At 47.4% G+C, this 22,072-nt stretch overlaps 2 protein-coding genes across 2 annotated transcripts; both read right to left on the reverse strand.

The window, feature by feature from the left end:
- Nucleotides 1–1,206: 1,206 nt before the first annotated feature.
- LOC115582345 (dynamin-1-like) lies at nucleotides 1,207–7,741 on the reverse strand. The gene is made up of 5 exons (XM_030418290.1): nucleotides 7,236–7,741; nucleotides 4,390–4,463; nucleotides 4,135–4,284; nucleotides 3,745–3,948; nucleotides 1,207–1,444 (listed from the first exon to the last, which is right to left on the reverse strand). Exons 1-5 carry the CDS (start codon nucleotides 7,394–7,396, stop codon nucleotides 1,227–1,229), a joined length of 807 nt encoding a protein of 268 aa, XP_030274150.1. The 5' UTR covers nucleotides 7,397–7,741; the 3' UTR covers nucleotides 1,207–1,226.
- Nucleotides 7,742–8,243: 502 nt separating this feature from the next.
- Nucleotides 8,244–22,021, reverse strand: LOC115582344 (protein FAM160B2-like). Its single transcript, XM_030418289.1, has 11 exons — nucleotides 22,011–22,021; nucleotides 20,098–20,203; nucleotides 19,933–20,009; nucleotides 18,352–18,508; nucleotides 12,790–12,950; nucleotides 12,552–12,686; nucleotides 12,152–12,242; nucleotides 11,791–11,937; nucleotides 11,536–11,676; nucleotides 11,296–11,396; nucleotides 8,244–9,130 (listed from the first exon to the last, which is right to left on the reverse strand). The coding sequence occupies exons 2-11, from the start codon at nucleotides 20,155–20,157 to the stop codon at nucleotides 9,028–9,030; spliced, it is 1,173 nt and encodes a 390-aa protein (XP_030274149.1). The 5' UTR covers nucleotides 20,158–20,203; nucleotides 22,011–22,021; the 3' UTR covers nucleotides 8,244–9,027.
- Between the last annotated feature and the right edge of the window lie 51 nt (nucleotides 22,022–22,072).

The following is a 22,072-nucleotide window of genomic DNA, read 5'->3' on the forward strand; positions in this document are numbered from 1 at the left end:
GGTCGAACATAAACTCTCCCTGTATGCAGATGACCTACTGCTTTATGTTTCGGACCCAGTGAGGTTGCTACCACATAGCAAAGACCCTGAACCTCTTCAGGACTTTCTCTGAATACAAGCTTAATATTGATAAAAGTGTGTCTTTTCCTATGAACCAGTCTGCAGAGAACTCTCTGCATTACAACTTTCCATCTTATTTCTCCCGTGTCGTGTTTAAATATTTAGGGGTCAATATTGCTTGCACTATTCGCAAATTGCACGATAATAACTTCACTGTACTGATAACAAAAGTAAAAGTTTTTCAGAGGTGGAACAGCTTGCCTCTCACTTTAGCAGGAAGGATACAATGCATCAAAATGAACATTGTCCCGAAGTATCTTTTTCTGTGTCAATGTCTACCCCTCTTTCTTTCTAAATCCTTCTTCCGTAAGATTGACTCTGTGATCTCCACTTATGTATGGGACAAAATCACATATTGGGCTTTCCATCCAGGCACCCACTGGTACCAGCTCAATCACGTCTCCCATTTCAACTCCTTACAAGCTCTAGTGTGTCTTGGCAAACTACATAAACAGTAAATCCAGGTTGTCAAAGATAAACCCTGATATTACCGATTCTTGTGATAGATGCTCACAATCACCCTGTAATCTTACTCACATGTTTTGGCTATGCTCAACGATGGCTGATTATTGGAATAAATTCTTTAGAATTGTTGTCGAGGGACTGGGCCTATTTGGCATTCCTGGAGAAGGCACTCCTGTTTCGATGAAACAGGCACATGTAATTTTGTTTATCTCAGTAATAGCTTGCAGAAGAATCCTCCTCCTATGGAAACACCGCCGTCTGGTACCTCTTGGTTAAGCAATGTAATGTCTTTCTTGGACCAAGAGAAGATCAAGTTCACCCTTCAGGGTTTCGACTGCAAAATGTTTGGGGGAAGGGGGGCTTTGATGAGGGACGTTTGGGTTTAACAGGACAATAGGACTTTCTACGTGGTGCCAATGTATCTGCTTTCACCCTGCTACAATAAAATGAGTTTTCTTTTAAAAAATAACACATTTATTACACATTTCAGTTTTGATGTGTCTCATTATAACATTGTTCTTTTAACTACAAATGTTTCTGAGTTTTGAACTCAACATGTTTTAATCCTGAACCACAATAGTCTTTAAATTATATTTCTTGTCTTGATTTAAAAATCTTTCCACTGATTTCAAATAATTTCTTTATTGTTTCTTGTAAAAGAAGAAGGATGCTGTTACAGTTGTTGAGGTATCCACATATGACTGCTGACAGCCAATCAGAGAGCAGCATTCTGTGTTGCTATGGTGAACTGTGTCTGTACCTCTGCGCAGCGGTAGCAGTTTGTTCTCCAGGATGTCTCTGGCATCTGTTCCTTCATCCATCAGGTCCAGCTTGGTGATCACACCGATGGTCCTCAGACCTGAACACATTCAAAAAATTTGATTTAAACCTTTGTAGTTGTTTTGTGTCTCTCTTTTGTTGTATTGAGTCTCTGTAGTTGTTTTGCGCCTCTCTGTTGTTGTTTTGTGTCTCTGTAGTTGTTTTTAGTCTCTCTGGAGTTGTTTCGGCTCTTTGTAGTTGTTTTGTGTCTCCCTGTAGTTGTTTTGTGTCTCCCTGTAGTTGTTTTGTGTCTCTCTGTAGTTGTTTTGAGTCTCTGTAGTTGTTTTGAGTCTCTCTGTAGTTGTTTTAATTCTCTCTGTAGTTGTTTTAATTCTCTCTGTAGTTGTTTTGAGTCTCTATGTAGTTGTTTTGAGTCTCTCTGTAGTTGTTTTGTGTCTCTCTGTAGTTGTTTTGAGTCTCTGTAGTTGTTTTGAGTCCCTGTAGTTGTTTTGTGTCTCTCTGTAGTTGTTTTGTGTCCCTCTGTAGTTGTTTTGAGTCTCTATGTAGTTGTTTTGTGTCCCTCTGTAGTTGTTTTGAGTCTCTGTAGTTGTTTTGAGTCTCTCTGTAGTTGTTTTAATTCTCTCTGTAGTTGTTTTGAGTCTCTATGTAGTTGTTTTGAGTCTCTCTGTAGTTGTTTTGTGTCTCTCTGTAGTTGTTTTGAGTCCCTGTAGTTGTTTTGAGTCCCTGTAGTTGTTTTGTGTCTCCCTGTAGTTGTTTTGTGTCTCTCTGTAGTTGTTTTGAGTCTCTATGTAGTTGTTTTGTGTCCCTCTGTAGTTGTTTTGAGTCTCTGTAGTTGTTTTGAGTCCCTGTAGTTGTTTTGTGTCTCTCTGTAGTTGTTTTGTGTCCCTCTGTAGTTGTTTTGAGTCTCTATGTAGTTGTTTTGTGTCCCTCTGTAGTTGTTTTGAGTCTCTATGTAGTTGTTTTGTGTCCCTCTGTAGTTGTTTTGAGTCTCTGTAGTTGTTTTGAGTCCCTGTAGTTGTTTTGTGTCTCTCTGTAGTTGTTTTGTGTCCCTCTGTAGTTGTTTTGAGTCTCTATGTAGTTGTTTTGTGTCCCTCTGTAGTTGTTTTGAGTCTCTGTAGTTGTTTTGAGTCTCTCTGTAGTTGTTTTAATTCTCTCTGTAGTTGTTTTGAGTCTCTATGTAGTTGTTTTGAGTCTCTCTGTAGTTGTTTTGTGTCTCTCTGTAGTTGTTTTGAGTCCCTGTAGTTGTTTTGAGTCCCTGTAGTTGTTTTGTGTCTCCCTGTAGTTGTTTTGTGTCTCTCTGTAGTTGTTTTGAGTCTCTATGTAGTTGTTTTGTGTCCCTCTGTAGTTGTTTTGAGTCTCTGTAGTTGTTTTGTGTCTCTCTGTAGTTGTTTTGAGTCTCTTTGTAGTTGTTTTGTGTCTCTCTTTTGTTGTATTGAGTCTCTGTAGTTGTTTTGCGCCTCTCTGTTGTTGTTTTGTGTCTCTGTAGTTGTTTTTAGTCTCTCTGGAGTTGTTTCGGCTCTTTGTAGTTGTTTTAATTCTCTCTGTAGTTGTTTTGAGTCTCTATGTAGTTGTTTTGAGTCTCTATGTAGTTGTTTTGAGTCTCTCTGTAGTTGTTTTGAGTCTCTATGTAGTTGTTTTGAGTCTCTATGTAGTTGTTTTGAGTCTCTCTGTAGTTGTTTTGTGTCTCTCTGTAGTTGTTTTGAGTCCCTGTAGTTGTTTTGAGTCCCTGTAGTTGTTTTGTGTCTCTCTGTAGTTGTTTTGAGTCTCTATGTAGTTGTTTTGTGTCTCTCTGTAGTTGTTTTGAGTCTCTGTAGTTGTTTTGAGTCTCTCTGTAGTTGTTTTAATTCTCTCTGTAGTTGTTTTGAGTCTCTGTAGTTGTTTTGAGTCTCTCTGTAGTTGTTTTAATTCTCTCTGTAGTTGTTTTGAGTCTCTATGTAGTTGTTTTGTGTCTCTCTGTAGTTGTTTTGAGTCCCTGTAGTTGTTTTGAGTCCCTGTAGTTGTTTTGTGTCTCTCTGTAGTTGTTTTGAGTCTCTATGTAGTTGTTTTGTGTCCCTCTGTAGTTGTTTTGAGTCTCTGTAGTTGTTTTGTGTCTCTCTGTAGTTCTTTTGAGTCTCTTTGTAGTTGTTTTGTGTCTCTCCGAGTTGTTTTGAGTCTCTGTAGTTGTTTTGAGTCTCTCTGTAGTTGTTTTGAGTCTCTGTAGTTGTTTTGAGTCTCTCTGTAGTTGTTTTGAGTCTTTGTGGTTGTTTTGAGTCTCTCTGTAGTTGTGTTGTGTCTCCTTGGTCCCCTGGTCTGTGCCCGGTGCTCAGTAGTTGATCCAGGTCTACAGGTATTCATGTGGGAGTTGTAGAGGGTGCAGGTGAAGGTGTTGAAGTTACTGACCTTGTGGGTCGACCTCCTTGGCAATCTTCAGAGCATCAGAGTTGGCGAGGTCAGAGTTGGCGGGGGAAACAGCCAATAGGAGGCAGTTGTCCTTGGTGACGAACTGCATGAGCATTTCTTTGATCTGTTGCTCGATGTCTGCCGGCTGGTCGCCCACTGGTACCTTCGTCATCCCGGGAAGATCCACCAGAGTCAGGTTCAACACTGATGACACAAGAAGTGAAGAACAGATTGAGCTGACGGTCGAGAGACGAGACAAGCACAGAGTCCATCACCCAGAACACAGAACATCTACAGAGGAACAGATTGATCAATATCAACAGATCAATAATGGTCTAACTGACTAAAATCACGTGTGTGTGTGTGTGTGTGTGTGTGTGTGTGTGTTACCGTTTGGTGAGTACACTCTCAGGTTGATGGGGACCGGACTGATCCCTTTGTTCTGTCCGGTGATTCGATCAGTTTCAGCTTCGATCTCCTGACGGATTTCATCAAAGTCTGTGAACTTCTTCCCTTTACAGTGCAGGAACTCCCCATGCTCTAATCAATAATCAATAATCAATAATCAGTTATACAATCTGATCAATATCCAGTCACATGACCACAGTGTTACAACTGTATACAGTGTGGGCTGTTGAGTCGTACCTGTTGGACAGTTGATGAGCTGAAGCACCAGGGGGCGACGAGTGACAATACCTGAACCACGAGGGAGGAAGTCTCTGAGGGGAGGAAGAGGAGGAGGAGGAGGAAGAGGAAGAAGAGGAAGAGGAGGTAGAAAAGGACAAGGAGGAAGAAGAGTATGAAGAGGAAGAGGATCGTTAGTATGACTGTGGTCAACCTACATGAGTCAAGAAGCATTAAAAAGTATGTTGGTCCAGTTTCTTTCTTATTAATTGGTCAGATGTTGATGACATCATGAACAGCTGTTAGTGCTTAGAGACAGTTTTTAGATTATTATTTATCACCCTGAATATTCGTGAAATTACTCTAATAGATTACATGACGCTACATTACTCTGTAATAAATTACATGACGCTACATTACTCTGTAATAGATTACATGACGCTACATTCTACTTAACCCTGCAGCTCGAGGAGAAACATCGTCATGACATCCTCAGAGAGAGCGCGTGTGTGAGTGTGTGTGTGTGAGCGTGTGTGTGTGTGTGTGTGAGCGTGTGTGTGTGTGTGTGTGTGAGCGTGTGTGTGTGTGTGTGTGAGCGTGTGTGTGTGTGTGTGTGTGTGTGAGCGTGTGTGTGTGTGTGTGCTGACTGCAGGCGAATCAGACACTGCACCTCTTCAGCCACACACACACACACACACACACACACACACACACACATCATGCTGGTATTGTCATGCAATGCTGCTTCAACATCTGAGTCATGTGACAAGCAGGAACCAATGAGAGAGCCAGAGAGCCTCCTCATCCTCGGGGTGAGGAAGAAGAGAAATATTCAGCCAATAAGCTTCCAGCAGGAATCAAACGACAAACCTCACAGATTCCTCTGAATGATAACAGTGTACAGATGTGTGACATCATGGATCAGCTGACTGTTAGCACTGTTAGCACTGTTAGCACTGTTAGCATGATGTTTTGGTGTGTGATTCACTAAAATGTGAATCTTGTCTTGTTTACGCGCAATAACTTTTAAATTTGTAACATTTATTTGCTCAGATTGCATCTTCTTCTTCTTCTGTGGTGTTCTGGGGTGCCAGCTCATTGGCATGCTCTGAAGGCCCGCCAACAAGCTGGCTGATGTTCTCACCTCCATCTTCAACAGTTCCCTCAGCCACAGCACCGTTCCCTCCTGCTTCAAGACCACAACCATCGTCCCCCTCCCCAAGAAGAGCCCACCCACCTGCCTGAATGATTACAGGCCAGTAGCACTCACTCCAATCATCATGAAGTGTTCGGAGAGAGTGCTGCCGACCCACATTCAGAGACGAATACCGGAAATCCTGCAATACGCCTACCAGCCCAACAGGTCCACCTCAGCCGCTATCACTGCTGTTCTCCACTATTCCCTTTCCCACCTGGAAAATAAAGACTCCTACATCAGGACGTTCTTTGTGGACTACAGCTCCACCTCAACACCGTCATCCCCCACAAACTGTCTACACTTGGTCTGCACCATCAACCACCCCCACCCCACAATATGTGACTGGATCCTAGACTTCCTGTCTGGCAGGCCCCAGTCTGTCAGGATTAGAAACAGGACTTCAGCCAGCATCGTCACCAACATTGGCACTCCACAGGGATGCGTCCTCAGCCCCATCCTCTACACCCTGTTCACCTACGATTGTGTCGCCTCCCATAAAGACAACACCATCCTGAAGTTAGCGGACGACACCGCAGTGATAGGATGCATCACTGGCGGGGACGAAGCGGCCTACAGGAGGGAGGTGACCGGTCTGGTGTCATGGTGTGAGGACAACAACCCTCGACACGGACAAGATGAAGGAGGTGATAGCGGACATGAGGAAGAAGAGGGAACCTCATCGGCCACTGTACATCCGGGAGCTAGAAGTAGAGAGGGTGAGCAGCTTCAGATACCTGGGCGTCCACATCAGTGACGACCTCACCTGGTCACTCAACACCACACAGCTGGTAAAGAGGTCCAACAGCAGCTGAATGTTCTGAGGGGGCTGAGGAAGCATGTTGCCTGAGATCCTCAGCAGCTTCTACAGCTGCACTGTTGAGAGCATCCTAACTGGCTGTACCACCGTCTGGTACTGCAGAACTTCTGCTTTGGACCACAAACACCTGCAGAGAGTGTTAAAGACTGCAGAGAAGATCACATCACAGAGTGGAGTGCATCTGTGGAGATTATCTGGATCAACAGAACCTGGACGGATCAGAGTCCAGTACAATGATCCCACAGAGGAACCAGAGAGATGCTAACCTCAGTTAGCTGCACGTCGTCCTGCTGCTCTGTTTGTGGTCGTCATGTGTGAAAATCATTTACAACCTCTGAAGTGTTTCAGTTCTTCTAGTCGAGCTCAGCTGGACCCAGTTTGTGTCGTCTGACCCAGAACACACTGAGTGTCCTCCTGTTTGTTTGTTTCACTCTACTTTCAACATCATTACCTTTTAGATTATAAAAGGTCTTATTATTATTATTATTATTATTATTATTATTATTATTATTATTATCTTAGCCTGTTTCAGCACCTGTTCACCAGGTGACCCCCGTGAACCTCCTCAGGTCATCAGCTGTCTTGATCAAAGCTAATGATTAATTCATATTAAAGCAGCAGTTCTCTGAAAGCCTTCATTAAATCTGGTCACTAATCAATAATCAGTCAGTCATGATCAATAATCTGTTTCTTGTCGTTAAGTCACATCACAGCTCGTTTTCATTCAGCGGGTCGGCCGGCCTGCAGCAGCCGGGCGGCTCCCTCTGACAGCGGCCCGGGACCCGGTTCGGCCCGGGCACGAACACAGAAACGTGGTCAGACAGACAGGTGGGCAGACAGACCGGTACTTACCGGCCCACGAAGTTCTCCAGCACCGAGCTCTTCCCGGCGCTCTGCCCGCCCACCACCGCGATCTGCGGCAGGTCCAGGCTCGAGTTCTGCCCGATGGAGGCGAACGCGTCCTGCAGCTTGTTGACCAGCGGGATCAGCTCCTCCATGCCCCGGTTCCCCATGACGGCGAGACGGGCGGAGAGACAGACAGGTGGAGGGACGGAGGGCGAGAGAGACAGACAGGTGGAGGAGCTGGAGGACGCTGATGGAGCTCAGGCAGACAGACAGGCAGCAGTGAGACCGGCACGGTGCAGCAGCGGACTGTCGCTCCGTCCTCCTGTCTCACGTCATCGCGCTCCGATCGATCAGCTGATGAATCCGATCAAATGATCGATAATCAGTCAGATATTAATAAGATGATGATGATGATGGTCCTCCTGCTGTGACCTTCAGCTCCGCTCTCCTCCTCCTCTCTCCTCCGCTGCAGGGAGGAACCAGCACAACACACACACACATCCGGTACGGACCTTCGCAATAAAAGCCCCAGACTACTTCAACGTACATCGAATGACGCCAGAAGAACAGTAAACACGTTTTCGATTGATCACTGATCAGCTGTGATATCTCTGAATATATTAACATGACGTCATGTTGTTAGGGGCACATTTGTTTTACTATAATAAACGCAGGAACGTGTTTATGTGTAAAACATACTCACCTGTTTTTCTTCACCTGACAACATAACTGTATATGAAAATGATTACAAATATTAATCATAAATTGGTATTTATTGATTATGAGACGGTTTTCTTCAGATTAATTCTTCTTCTCGTGCAGTTAAAGTGAAATCACGCTGCGACTCCACAAAGTCAACTGACACCTATTCTGATAGGACGAAGACCGACTTCCGGTGTGCTGGTGATCACCTGCAGCGGTTTGACACGTGAGCAGAGAGATGATGCAGCGCTGCAGTTCATCCTGAGAACAGCAGGGGGCGCGCACAGAAAACACACAGGATCAATACAGATGATCCGGACATGAACCAATCATTTATTGATCAGTCACACACTCTTTCTTGATTCTTGTTTTCACACAACACTCGTCAGCTCGTCACCACGGCAACAAACAGCCGAGGTTACATTCAAACAAACTTCAAAATAAAACTGAAATAATAAAATTAAAAATACAAAATTCATGCTGAGTTGGCACATTTCATAAAATCAACATTAAACAAATATTATTATTGTTATTCATCCTGTTGTTCGTTTCAAACTCTCAGAACTTTATTCAAATTCTGTTCTTTGGTTTGTCACATTCAAACTGACTGTTATAAAGTTTATATAAAATGCATTAAACTGTGTGTTTGTCCTCATCAGCTGTGAAGAGGGAGGTCTGTTCACGACATCATCAGTGAGGTCACATCCAGCTAAAGGTCACGTTGTCGAACCTGAATAAATTAAATCAAAGTCTAAAACTTCAATAAATATCTCAAACTGTTGTGTGTGCGGGCTGTGACATCACTGTGACATCACTGTGACATCACTGTGACATCACTGTTGTACTGACAGTGTTACCCCACAGGTCAGACTGTAGCATCAGTTCATTAAGGCTGAGATGATGATCAGGGTTGCTTCAGGACCCCTGCACTGTCCTGTCAGCGTCCTCAGGGTGGACGTGTTCCTGTCAGAGTCCTCAGGGTGGACGTGTTCCTGTCAGAGTCCTCAGGGTGGACGTGTTCCTGTCAGAGTCCTCAGGGTGGACGTGTTCCTGTCAGAGTCCTCAGGGTTTACCTGTCCCAGGTGGTCCAGGTGAGTCACTGCTGGTCCAGGGGCAGCTTGACGAAGGCGATGGCGGCGAGCTCCTTACAGAACTCCTCGAGGACGATGAGTCCTCTCAGCAGGGTCAGGTGCTCCAGTCTGAGGACACACAGGTGAACACAGGTGAACACATGAACTGACCACCTGTCTGTCTCCATCTGGTTGTTACACCATCATGTGAGTAGGTGATGACGATGTCACTAAACTTCCTGTTGGTTCCTGCAGTGTGATCACACGCGCAGGTATCGAGACACCTGACTGCGACTTTGAGGGGCCAGCCTATCAGATACTCATATACCTGCTGACTGTCTCACACTCCAATGAGGAAGTGTTGCCATGGTGACGGGTCATGCTGTCGGTCAGTTTTTTGACGACAGGAAGACAGACACACGTGCAGCACGGGGGGGACACGTCATGTTAATGACGTCGGTGTCTCCCCAGGTGTTCCCCAGGTGTTCCCCAGGTGTCTCCCCAGGTGTCTCCCCAGGTGTTCCCCAGGTGTCTCCCCAGGTGTTCCCCAGGTGTTCCCCAGGTGTTCCCCAGGTGTTCCCCAGGTGTCTCCCCAGGTGTCTCCCCAGGTGTCTCCCCAGGTGTTCCCCAGGTGTTCCCCTTGTCTATCTAAACCCGCGGACAGTTTATAATCATATAGATGCTGTTATAACGTGTAGTGATTGAGATCCTGACCCACTAAACATCCTGGAAAGTGACGGAGTGAAGTTTTTCGCGCTAAAATACATAATTATACATAATCACCATCAGTAAACAGGACGCTGTCTGACTCTGTCACTCGCGGGGACGGAGGCTGTTTTCTGGGGGACAGTTTCCTGAAGTCTCGGTCAGGAGGGCTGGCGGTCGCCGTGATTTATTTTCATCAAACACTCGCTGAGTTAAAGTCTTGTGACAAGCGTGACAGACGCTGTTTTGTGAGCAGAAATGTGAGGAAGAGTCGGGAGGACAGGGAGGGGACAGACAGGAGGACAGACAGGAGGACAGACAGGAGGACAGACAGGGGACGGACAGGAGGACAGACGCTTCTCCACATACAGCTGTGGGATTTGTTTTCCTCATATAAGTTGCTAAAGACAGTTACAGTTACTACGTTACTGTTGTTCGGTCCTGTAACGTTGCTTTGTGGGACATTTCTCTGTATTTAGTTGAGTGAAGGACCTGTGCAGTTATCAGACTGTCAGACCGACACGCCCTCGCTCCGCGCCTCCGGATTATCCGTTCACACTGGGACGGCTCACCAATAATGCGGCCCTGATACTACCGCCACATACTGCCGGTGGGACCCGCCGTCAGCGGGACGGAGAGGGTCAGCGGCGGTCAGCAGCGTCACATCTCCTCGCTGTGGGAGGAGAGGATGCAAGCCGGGGACGGAGTTGACCAGCGTCAACGGACTCCCCCGTTTCCTTACGTTGTCATCCGAAGGAAACTTAAATAAACTAACAGCGCCGTCACCCTGCACACTGTGGCATCCAGGAAAGATGCAGAGGATGTGGAGGAGACATGACTGGTTAGCTGACTGGTTGGCTGGTTAGCTGACTGGTTGACTGGTTAGCTGACTGGTTAGCTGACTGGTTGGCTGGTTAGCTGACTGGTTGGCTGGTTAGCTGACTGGTTGGCTGGTTAGCTGACTGGTTGACTGGTTAGCTGACTGGTTGGCTGGTTAGCGTACTGGTTGGCTGGTTAGCTGACTGGTTGGCTGGTTAGCTGACTGGTTGGCTGGTTAGCTGACTGGTTGACTGGTTAGCTGACTGGTTAGCTGACTGGTTGGCTGGTTAGCTGACTGGTTGGCTGGTTAGCTGACTGGTTGGCTGGTTAGCTGACTGGTTGACTGGTTAGCTGACTGGTTGGCTGGTTAGCTGACTGGTTGACTGGTTAGCTAGCTGCAAACTATTGTAAGCAATGCTATCCGAGACTGGAGAGCGAGTGGGAGAACCGCTGAAGCTGACGCGCTGAACGTATTTATACCACTTCCGCAGCAGGGCGGGGTTTATGCAAATCATGGCCGTTTGCATGATTTCTGACCCGCCCATTAAATCCTGAACACAGAAATGTTGAAAAACTGTTTGTGAGCCTAGCTCCAAAATTAAATTCTACATGGCTAAAAGGCTTTTACATGTTTTAAGTAAACACATTTATGACCTGTCTGATGTGTTTAGAAGAAAATGGCTGATTTTGGTTTACACGGACTTTAATGTCTAAAAAGGGAGAAACTGAGATAAGTAGGCAGACAGGTAGACAGACAGACAGGTAGTTACCCAGTGTTGTGTTCCAGTCCCAGCAGGTGTCTCCTGGCGTTCAACAGTCTGTCTGTCAGGCTGGAAACCTGCTGGATCCTTTGTACCGACTCCCCCATCAACTGAGAGACAGACAGGTAGAGAGACAGAATAATAAATGTAAGACAAAAGACACAGACAGGCTGAGATGGCACTGCTTTGACCTGCAGCAGTGAGACAGGTGTGTGTGTGTGTGTGTGTGTGTGTATGTGCTCATCCTACCCTGACGAGGACAGAGAAGAGCGACCTGCAGCAGTGAGACAGGTGGATGTACGGGTTGAGCAGGTACTCGTGCAGCAGCGGGTGGTTGAAAGCTGACAGTCGGGACAGAACCGCCGTCAGCTGCAGGTTCAACTCGTACGGCTGAAAACACAGTGACATCATCAGAACAGTGACATCATCAGGGACAGCTGAGCACACCTGAGACAGGTGAGCCAAAAGACAGACGGGTGGCTGTGACATCACACAAGTGTGTACCTGCTCCAGGACCCGTCCCAGTCGGTCGAACAGAACTTTGAGGAGTTGACCTTCAAAAAACTCCTGCAGCTCACCTGAGGAGGAGGAGGAAGGAGGAAGGGTGAGGGGCCAATCCCAGGACAGAGAGAGAGACTGACATTCCGTCACCTGAGGAGCAGGAGCACGAGGAAGAGGAGGAGGAGGAATCAGTTACCTGTCCTTCACACCTGAACACCACTTATTATCATGTTGACATTTATCAGCAGATCAGAACCTGAAGCAGGAAGTCATGTAATATATATAAATGTATAAAAAATATATGTAATTTTCCCTTATAGAGCTTCAAATATACAAGTGTGTGTGTGTGTGTGTGTGTTCTTACCAGTGTGTGAGCGTCGTGCACGTATGACTCGTATCCTCCCTCCTGCAGCAGCTGAGCTGATCGAACCTCAACAGGAACTAAACACAGGAAGCTACACACACACGCATGTACACACACACACGCATGTACACACACACACGCATGTACACACACACACGTATGTACACACACACACACACACACACACACGTACGCACACACGTACACACGCACACACATGTACACACATGTACACGCACGCACGCACGCACACACACACACACGCACACACACACACGCACACAGACAGTTATCCAGTGTTGTAACTGATTTTGATCAGAATGAACATGTGTCTCTCACTCAGTGGGGGGGGGGGGGGCTTGGTCACGCAGGAAGAGTCAGACAGGTGAGTGTGAGTTACCTGTTGATGACATCAGCAGTTGATCCAGGTACAGAGGGAGGAGGAGCAGCAGAGGAAGAGGAGGAGAGGGAAGGGAGGAGCATCTCACTGTCTGACAACAAGCTGTCAGAGAAGAATGGGTCATCCTCTAGATCACTGCAACACACACACACACACACACACAAGTTTTCTGCCGTGTCCTGAAGCTGAACAGTGATGTCACATCCTGTAGTGATGTCACGTAGCATGATGGACTCACTCGCTGTCCTCGTTGGTCTCCGTGTGTCTGTCTTCCTGTCCTGCAGCAGGTGGAGACAGGTAACTACGACTCTGCAGAAAACTCAACACCAGGATGTCCAAAATGTCCCTGTGAGGCTTCTGTAGTAACTCATCCACCAGAGACAGAGACACCATACTGATCTGCGGACAGACAGAGACATCAGACTGATCTGAGGACAGACAGAGACATCAGACTGATCTGAGGACAGACAGAGACATCATACTGATCTGAGGACAGACAGAGACATCAGACTGAGGACAGACAGAGACATCAGACTGATCTGAGAACAGACAGAGACATCAGACTGATCTGAGGACAGACAGAGACATCAGACTGATCTGAGGACAGACAGAGACATCAGACTGAGGATAGACAGAGACATCAGACTGATCTGAGAACAGACAGAGACATCAGACTGATCTGCGGACAGACAGAGACATCAGACTGATCTGAGGACAGACAGAGACATCAGACTGAGGACAGACAGAGACATCAGACTGATCTGAGAACAGACAGAGACATCAGACTGATCTGCGGACAGACAGAGACATCAGACTGATCTGAGGACAGACAGAGACATCAGACTGAGGACAGACAGAGACATCAGACTGATCTGCGGACAGACAGAGACATCAGACTGATCTGCGGACAGACAGAGACATCAGACTGATCTGCGGACAGACAGAGACATCAGACTGATCTGAGGACAGACAGAGACATCAGACTGAGGACAGACAGAGACATCAGACTGAGGACAGACAGAGACATCAGACTGAGGACAGACAGAGACATCAGACTGATCTGCGGACAGACAGAGACATCATACTGATCTGAGGACAGACAGAGACATCAGACTGATCTGCGGACAGACAGAGACATCAGACTGATCTGAGGACAGACAGAGACATCAGACTGAGGACAGACAGAGACATCAGACTGATCTGAGGACAGACAGAGACATCAGACTGATCTGAGGACAGACAGAGACATCAGACTGAGGACAGACAGAGACATCAGACTGATCTGAGGACAGACAGAGACATCAGACTGAGGACAGACAGAGACATCAGACTGATCTGAGGACAGACAGAGACATTAGACTGATCTGAGGACAGACAGAGACATCAGACTGAGGACAGACAGAGACATCAGACTGATCTGAGGACAGACAGAGACATCAGACTGAGGACAGACAGAGACATCAGACTGATCTGAGGACAGACAGAGACATCATACTGATCTGAGGACAGACAGAGACATCAGACTGAGGACAGACAGAGACATCAGGACTGATCTGAGGACAGACAGAGACATCAGACTGAGGACAGACAGAGACATCAGACTGATCTGAGGACAGACAGAGACATCAGACTGAGGACAGACAGAGACATCAGACTGATCTGAGGACAGACAGAGACATCAGACTGATCTGCGGACAGACAGAGACATCAGACTGATCTGAGGACAGACAGAGACATCAGACTGAGGACAGACAGAGACATCAGACTGATCTGAGGACAGACAGAGACATCAGACTGATCTGAGGACAGACAGAGACATCAGACTGAGGACAGACAGAGACATCGGACTGATCTGAGGACAGACAGAGACATCAGACTGAGGACAGACAGAGACATCAGACTGATCTGAGGACAGACAGAGACATCAGACTGATCTGAGGACAGACAGAGACATCAGACTGAGGACAGACAGAGACATCAGACTGAGGACAGACAGAGACATCAGACTGATCTGAGGACAGACAGAGACATTAGACTGATCTGAGGACAGACAGAGACATCAGACTGAGGACAGACAGAGACATCAGACTGATCTGAGGACAGACAGAGACATCAGACTGAGGACAGACAGAGACATCAGACTGATCTGAGGACAGACAGAGACATCATACTGATCTGAGGACAGACAGAGACATCAGACTGAGGACAGACAGAGACATCAGACTGATCTGAGGACAGACAGAGACATCAGACTGAGGACAGACAGAGACATCAGACTGATCTGAGGACAGACAGAGACATTAGACTGATCTGAGGACAGACAGAGACATCAGACTGAGGACAGACAGAGACATCAGACTGATCTGAGGACAGACAGAGACATCAGACTGATCTGAGGACAGACAGAGACATCAGACTGAGGACAGACAGAGACATCGGACTGATCTGAGGACAGACAGAGACATCAGACTGAGGACAGACAGAGACATCAGACTGATCTGAGGACAGACAGAGACATCAAACTGATCTGAGGACAGACAGAGACATCAGACTGATCTGTGGACAGACAGAGACATCATACTGATCTGCGGACAGACAGAGACATCAGACTGATCTGAGGACAGACAGAGACATCAGACTGATCTGAGAACAGACAGAGACATCAGACAGATCTGCGGACAGACAGAGACATCAGACAGATCTGCGGACAGACAGAGACATCAGACTGATCTGAGGACAGACAGAGACATCATACTGATCTGCGGACAGACAGAGACACCATACTGATCTGCGGACAGACAGAGACACCATACTGATCTGAGGACAGACAGAGACATCAGACTGATCTGAGGACAGACAGAGACATCAGACTGATCTGCGGACAGACAGAGACACCATACTGATCTGCGGACAGACAGAGACATCAGACTGATCTGAGGACAGACAGAGACATCAGACTGATCTGCGGACAGACAGAGACATCAGACTGATCTGCGGACAGACAGAGACACCATACTGATCTGAGGACAGACAGAGACATCAGACTGAGGACAGACAGAGACATCAGACTGAGGACAGACAGAGACATCAGACTGATCTGAGGACAGACAGAGACATCAGACTGAGGACAGACAGAGACATCATACTGATCTGCGGACAGACAGAGACATCATACTGATCTGAGGACAGACAGAGACATCAGACTGATCTGAGGACAGATAGAGACATCAGACTGAGGACAGACAGAGACATCAGACTGAGGACAGACAGAGACATCATACTGATCTGAGGACAGACAGAGACATCAGACTGAGGACAGACAGAGACATCAGACTGATCTGCGGACAGACAGAGACATCAGACTGATCTGAGGACAGACAGAGACATCAGACGGAGGACAGACAGAGACATCAGACGGAGGACAGACAGAGACATCAGACTGATCTGAGGACAGACAGAGACATCAGACGGAGGACAGACAGAGACATCAGACTGATCTGAGGACAGACAGAGACATCAGACTGAGGACAGACAGAGACATCAGACTGATCTGAGAACAGACAGAGACATCAGACTGAGGACAGACAGAGACATCAGACTGATCTGAGGACAGACAGAGACATCAGACTGAGGACAGACAGAGACATCAGACTGAGGACAGACAGAGACATCAGACTGATCTGAGGACAGACAGAGACATCAGACAGACAGAGACATCAGACTGATCTGAGAACAGACAGAGACATCAGACAGACAGAGACATCAGACTGATCTGAGGACAGACAGAGACATCATACTGATCTGAGGACAGACAGAGACATCAGACTGATCTGCGGACAGACAGAGACATCAGACTGATCTGAGGACAGACAGAGACATCAGACTGAGGACAGACAGAGACATCAGACTGATCTGAGGACAGACAGAGACATCAGACTGAGGACAGACAGAGACATCAGACTGATCTGAGGACAGACAGAGACATCAGACAGACAGAGACATCAGACTGATCTGAGAACAGACAGAGACATCAGACAGACAGAGACATCAGACTGATCTGAGGACAGACAGAGACATCATACTGATCTGAGGACAGACAGAGACATCAGACTGATCTGCGGACAGACAGAGACATCAGACTGATCTGAGAACAGACAGAGACATCAGACTGAGGACAGACAGAGACATCAGACTGATCTGAGGACAGACAGAGACATCAGACTGAGGACAGACAGAGACATCAGACTGATCTGAGGACAGACAGAGACATCAGACAGACAGAGACATCAGACTGATCTGAGAACAGACAGAGACATCAGACAGACAGAGACATCAGACTGATCTGAGGACAGACAGAGACATCATACTGATCTGAGGACAGACAGAGACATCAGACTGATCTGCGGACAGACAGAGACATCAGACTGATCTGAGGACAGACAGAGACATCAGACTGAGGACAGACAGAGACATCAGACTGATCTGAGGACAGACAGAGACATCAGACTGAGGACAGACAGAGACATCAGACTGATCTGAGGACAGACAGAGACATCAGACAGACAGAGACATCAGACTGAGGACAGACAGAGACATCAGACTGATCTGAGGACAGACAGAGACATCAGACTGAGGACAGACAGAGACATCAGACTGATCTGAGGACAGACAGAGACATCAGACAGACAGAGACATCAGACTGATCTGAGGACAGACAGAGACATCAGACTGAGGACAGACAGAGACATCAGACTGATCTGAGGACAGAAAGAGACATCAGACTGAGGACAGACAGAGACATCAGACTGATCTGAGGACAGACAGAGACATCAGACTGAGAACAGACAGACAGAGATATCAGACTGATCTGAGGACAGACAGAGACATCAGACTGAGAACAGACAGACAGAGACATCAGACTGATCTGAGGACAGACAGAGACATCAGACTGAGAACAGACAGACAGAGACATCAGACAGACAGAGACATCAGACTGATCTGAGAACAGACAGAGACATCAGACTGAGGACAGACAGAGACATCAGACTGATCTGAGGACCGAAAGAGACATCAGACTGAGGACAGACAGAGACATCAGACTGATCTGAGGACAGACAGAGACATCAGACTGAGGACAGACAGAGACATCAGACTGATCTGAGGACAGACAGAGACATCAGACTGAGGACAGACAGAGACATCAGACTGATCTGAGGACAGACAGAGACATCAGACTGAGGACAGACAGAGACATCAGACTGATCTGAGGACAGACAGAGACATCAGACTGAGGACAGACAGAGACATCAGACTGATCTGAGAACAGACAGAGACATCAGACTGATCTGAGGACAGACAGACATCAGACTGATCTGAGGACAGACAGAGACATCAGACTGAGGACAGACAGAGACATCAGACTGAGGACAGACAGAGACATCAGACTGATCTGAGGACAGACAGAGACATCAGACTGATCTGAGGACAGACAGAGACATCAGACTGATCTGAGGACAGACAGAGACATCAGACTGATCTGAGGACAGACAGAGATAGCAGCTGTGTGTAGAGCCAGCGTCTTGTTATCTGAAGGTTGCTGGTTTGATTCCCCTGGTCTGTATGTCAAAGTGTCCTTGAGCAAGATACTGAACCCCAGACTGGTCCTGGTGTGCTGGTCTCACATGGCAGCCGCCACCATCAGTGTGAATATATGTCTGAATTACTGTCAGTCACTTTGGACAGAAGAGTCTGATAATGTAAATGTCTTTAAACCAGGTGAAACTATTGCAGGTGGACTCACCTGGTCAGAGATGTGGTCACAATGCTGCAGCAGCAGCTGAGTAAGCGGGTGTGTCTTCAGCAGGAAGTGAACAAACTGATCCAGAAGGACGGATGACTGGATGAGTCTGACAGCAGCACAGAGGACAGAGGTGGACACCAGGACCAAATGTTCACACCTGAAGAACACAAACACACCTGGACATCAGAGACAGTAGCCCTGTCCTGTCCTCACCGTCCTCTCTGTCCTCACCGACCTCTCTGTCCTCACCGACCTCTCTGTCCTCACCGTCCTCTCTCTATCCTCTGTCTGTCCTCTCTGTCCTCACCGTCCTCTCTCTATCCTCTGTCTGTCCTCTCTGTCCTCTCTTTGTTCTCTCTGTTCTCTCTGTTCTCTCTGTCCTCTCTCTGTCCTCACCGTCCTCTCTCTGTCCTCTCTCTCCTCTCTCTGTCCTCTCTCTCCTCTCTCTCCTCTCTGTCCTCTCTCTGTCCTCTCTGTCCTCTCTTTGTTCTCTCTGTTCTCTCTGTCCTCTCTGTCCTCACCGTCCCCTCTCTGTCCTCTCTCTCCTCTCTCTCCTCTCTGTCCTCTCTCTCCTCTCTGTCCTCTCTCTGTTCTCTCTGTTCTCTCTGTCCTCTCTGTCCTCTCTCTCCTCTCTGTCCTCACCGTCCTCTCTCTCTCCTCTCTCTCTCCTCTCTCTGTCCTCTCTGTCCTCTCTCTCCTCTCTGTCCTCTCTCTCTCCTCTCTCTGTCCTCTCTCTCCTCTCTGTCCTCTCTCTGTCCTCTCTCTGTCCTCTCTCTGTCCTCTCTGTCCTCTCTCTGTCCTCTCTGTCCTCTCTTTGTTCTCTCTGTCCTCTGAGTTCAGGATCTTGCACCAGTTCTCCTCCTCCTCTGTATGAAAGTCTCAGAGGCAGTGAGGGGTCAGATTTCACCCCGGCGCTGATCCGCCTCCAGAGGTAGAATCAGAGGTGAACAGAACCAGTGTGAAGGGATAAACCGGCGTGGCGTATAGAGGGCGTGTCGGACTGACAGGTCCTTCACTCGACTACATACAGAGAAATGTCTCACAAAGCAACGTTACAGGACCAAACATCAGTAACTGTAACTGTCTCTGGACACTGATGAGGAAAACAATACTGCAGATATACGTGGAGAAGAGTCTGTCTGAACAACAGCCTCCGTCCTGCAGTGACAGTCACACAGGTCCAGGTTACTGATGGTGATGATGTCATGATGTCATTCAGAGTGAAAAACGGAACGTTGTCACTTTCAGGATGTTTGGTGTGTCAGGATCTCCATCACTGCACATTCTAACAGCATCCATGTGATTATAAACTGTCAGCAGGTTCATGTTCAGACTGACAGGAGGACACCTGGGAGACATGTTGGAAACACACCACGTCATCATCATGACGTCATCATGACGTCATCACACCGTCACGCCTCTTTAGGATCGAAGCGCCGGCTTTCTGTGTGAATCACAGCGATTATGCGGCTTCTCTGAGTGAAAAGGTCTGCTGAGATACTTATATTAGCACCTGGATTCTGTCTGAGGATGAGGAGAAGAAGGAGAAGAAGGAGAAGAAGGAGAAGAAGGAGAACTCACGTGTGCTGCAGCTGAGGCTGAACGACATCCACCAACCACAGCTGATGAACACACTGAGCTAGCTTCACTGCTAACACCTGCTAACACACACACACACACAGAGTCAAGTGACAGAAAGCTGCTACGTGTGTGTGTGTGTGTGTGTGTGTGTGTGTGTGTGTGTACCTCAGGTGCTTCTCTCATCAGGTGATCCAGGAAGTCGAACCAGGAGAAGAAGTTGGTCATGTGATCAGCAGCAGCAGAGTCGGAGCTGCAGCGTGAGAACTGAGAGCTGCACATCAGGAGAAGAAACCATTGATCACATGATCGACAGGAGAGTAATCAACCAGTTTGATAATCAATAGGGCTGTAACGATACACCAAACTTTAAAAAAAAAGTTTTCCTGTTCACTGATGGCGAATATGTAATTATATAATTTAGAGACAGGTTTGTGGATCTGAGTGTCGCGGTTTCAGTTTTGGTACGTGTGTCGTTAGACAATTCAGTCATTTTCAAGCACGACAAAAGTTGAGATGTGAAATAAAGTGTGTTGTAGCAGAGTTGATAACATGTTTTATGTGAATTTGACTGATGATGAAAAAAATCAACATTTGAAGCCTGAGTCGATTTTATTATCATGAAAACAAACGTCACACAGACAATAAACAGATTAACTATAAAACCCTCGGACCAAACAGCCGGATCTTTATTTGAGCATCTAAATAACAAAGTCAGTGAAAAGGTAGAAGGTGTGTTTGAGCTGGGCCGTCGTTTACGTGAGTTAAGAAATATTGAACTCAACGAGGATTTCTGAAGGTCTCTCAGCGCTGACGTTCGCACCGACGCCACGACGTGAACGTCACTGATGTCCGGACATTCATGAACAACAGCAGGGGAGAGATAATGAAAGGGCTGTTTGCAGACAGAGCTGAACGATAACACATCTGCTCGAATGAGACAGAACAGAAAAAGAGCTGTCGTGGAGGAAAGTGAGCGAGGAAGTCAGACTACCTGGTAAGTCATGGAAATATGTCTCAGCACAGCTCTGATGGATCTGAACTACATTCAGGGAACAAACAGGTTGAAGTCGTTCAGCTGGCTGACAGACCTGATCAGCAGCATGATGTTGTTATTTCAGCATCTTCTGGTCCATTTACTGAGTCCAGTCACAGAATAATGTTTTGTTCTGGTTCACACTGACATGATGACACGGATCAGTCTGCGTCTACCTGCTGCACACAGCTACGGCTCAACATCAAGTAAGCCAGGCTGCCTGAAACATGACGCAACGCGACGCGACGCAACGCAACGCAACGCAACGCAACGCAACGCAACGCAACGCAACACACAGCTGTCATAATCAACACAGTGACCAGTGTGTGAGGTGTGTAGTGTGGTGTGTGTACCTCCAGGGTGTGTGAGGTGTGTAGTGAGGTGTGTGTACCTCCAGGGTGTGTGAGGTGTGTAGTGTGGTGTGTAGTGAGGTGTGTGTACCTCCAGGGTGTGTGAGGTGTGTAGTGTGGTGTGTAGTGAGGTGTGTGTACCTCCAGGGTGTGTGAGGTGTGTAGTGTGGTGTGTAGTGAGGTGTGTGAGGTGTGTAGTGTGGTGTGTAGTGTGGTGTGTAGTGTGGTGTGTGAGGTGTGTAGTGTGGTGTGTAGTGTGGTGTGTGAGGTGTGTAGTGTGGTGTGTAGTGAGGTGTGTGAGGTGTGTAGTGAGGTGTGTAGTGTGGTGTGTAGTGTGGTGTGTAGTGAGGTGTGTGTACCTCCAGGTGTGTGAGGTGTGTAGTGAGGTGTGTAGTGTGGTGTGTAGGTGGTGTAGTGAGGTGTGTGAGGTGTGTAGTGAGGTGTGTGAGGTGTGTAGTGAGGTGTGTGAGGTGTGTAGTGTGGTGTGTGAGGTGTGTAGTGAGGTGTGTGAGGTGTGTAGTGTGGTGTGTGAGGTGTGTGGAGGTGTGTGAGGTGTGTAGTGTGGTGTGTGAGGTGTGTAGTGTGGTGTGTAGTGAGGTGTGTGTACCTCCAGGGTGTGTGAGGTGTGTAGTGAGGTGTGTGTACCTCCAGGGTGTGTGAGGTGTGTAGTGTGGTGTGTAGTGAGGTGTGTGTACCTCCAGGGTGTGTGAGGTGTGTAGTGAGGTGTGTAGTGAGGTGTGTAGTGAGGTGTGTACCT

The sequence above is a fragment of the Sparus aurata genome, chromosome 5, assembly GCF_900880675.1.
Source record: "Sparus aurata chromosome 5, fSpaAur1.1, whole genome shotgun sequence".
Classification (NCBI taxonomy): domain Eukaryota; kingdom Metazoa; phylum Chordata; class Actinopteri; order Spariformes; family Sparidae; genus Sparus; species Sparus aurata.

Bases quoted from the DNA above. Each gene is read 5' to 3' on its own strand.
- LOC115582344 (XM_030418289.1), bottom strand. From the start codon at position 20,157: ATGACCAACTTCTTCTCCTGGTTCGACTTCCTGGATCACCTGATGAGA. The intron at 18,509-19,932 runs GTGAGTTCTCCT...TGTGTTCTTCAG, and splicing joins CAGCCTCAGCTGCAGCACAC to GTGTGAACATTTGGTCCTGG. The intron at 12,951-18,351 runs GTGAGTCCACCT...GTCTGTCCGCAG, and splicing joins GTGACCACATCTCTGACCAG to ATCAGTATGGTGTCTCTGTC.
- LOC115582345 (XM_030418290.1), bottom strand. From the start codon at position 7,396: ATGGGGAACCGGGGCATGGAGGAGCTGATCCCGCTGGTCAACAAGCTG. The intron at 4,464-7,235 runs GTAAGTACCGGT...TCCTCCCCTCAG, and splicing joins CTGGAGAACTTCGTGGGCCG to AGACTTCCTCCCTCGTGGTT. The intron at 4,285-4,389 runs GTACGACTCAAC...ATTATTGATTAG, and splicing joins GCTCATCAACTGTCCAACAG to AGCATGGGGAGTTCCTGCAC.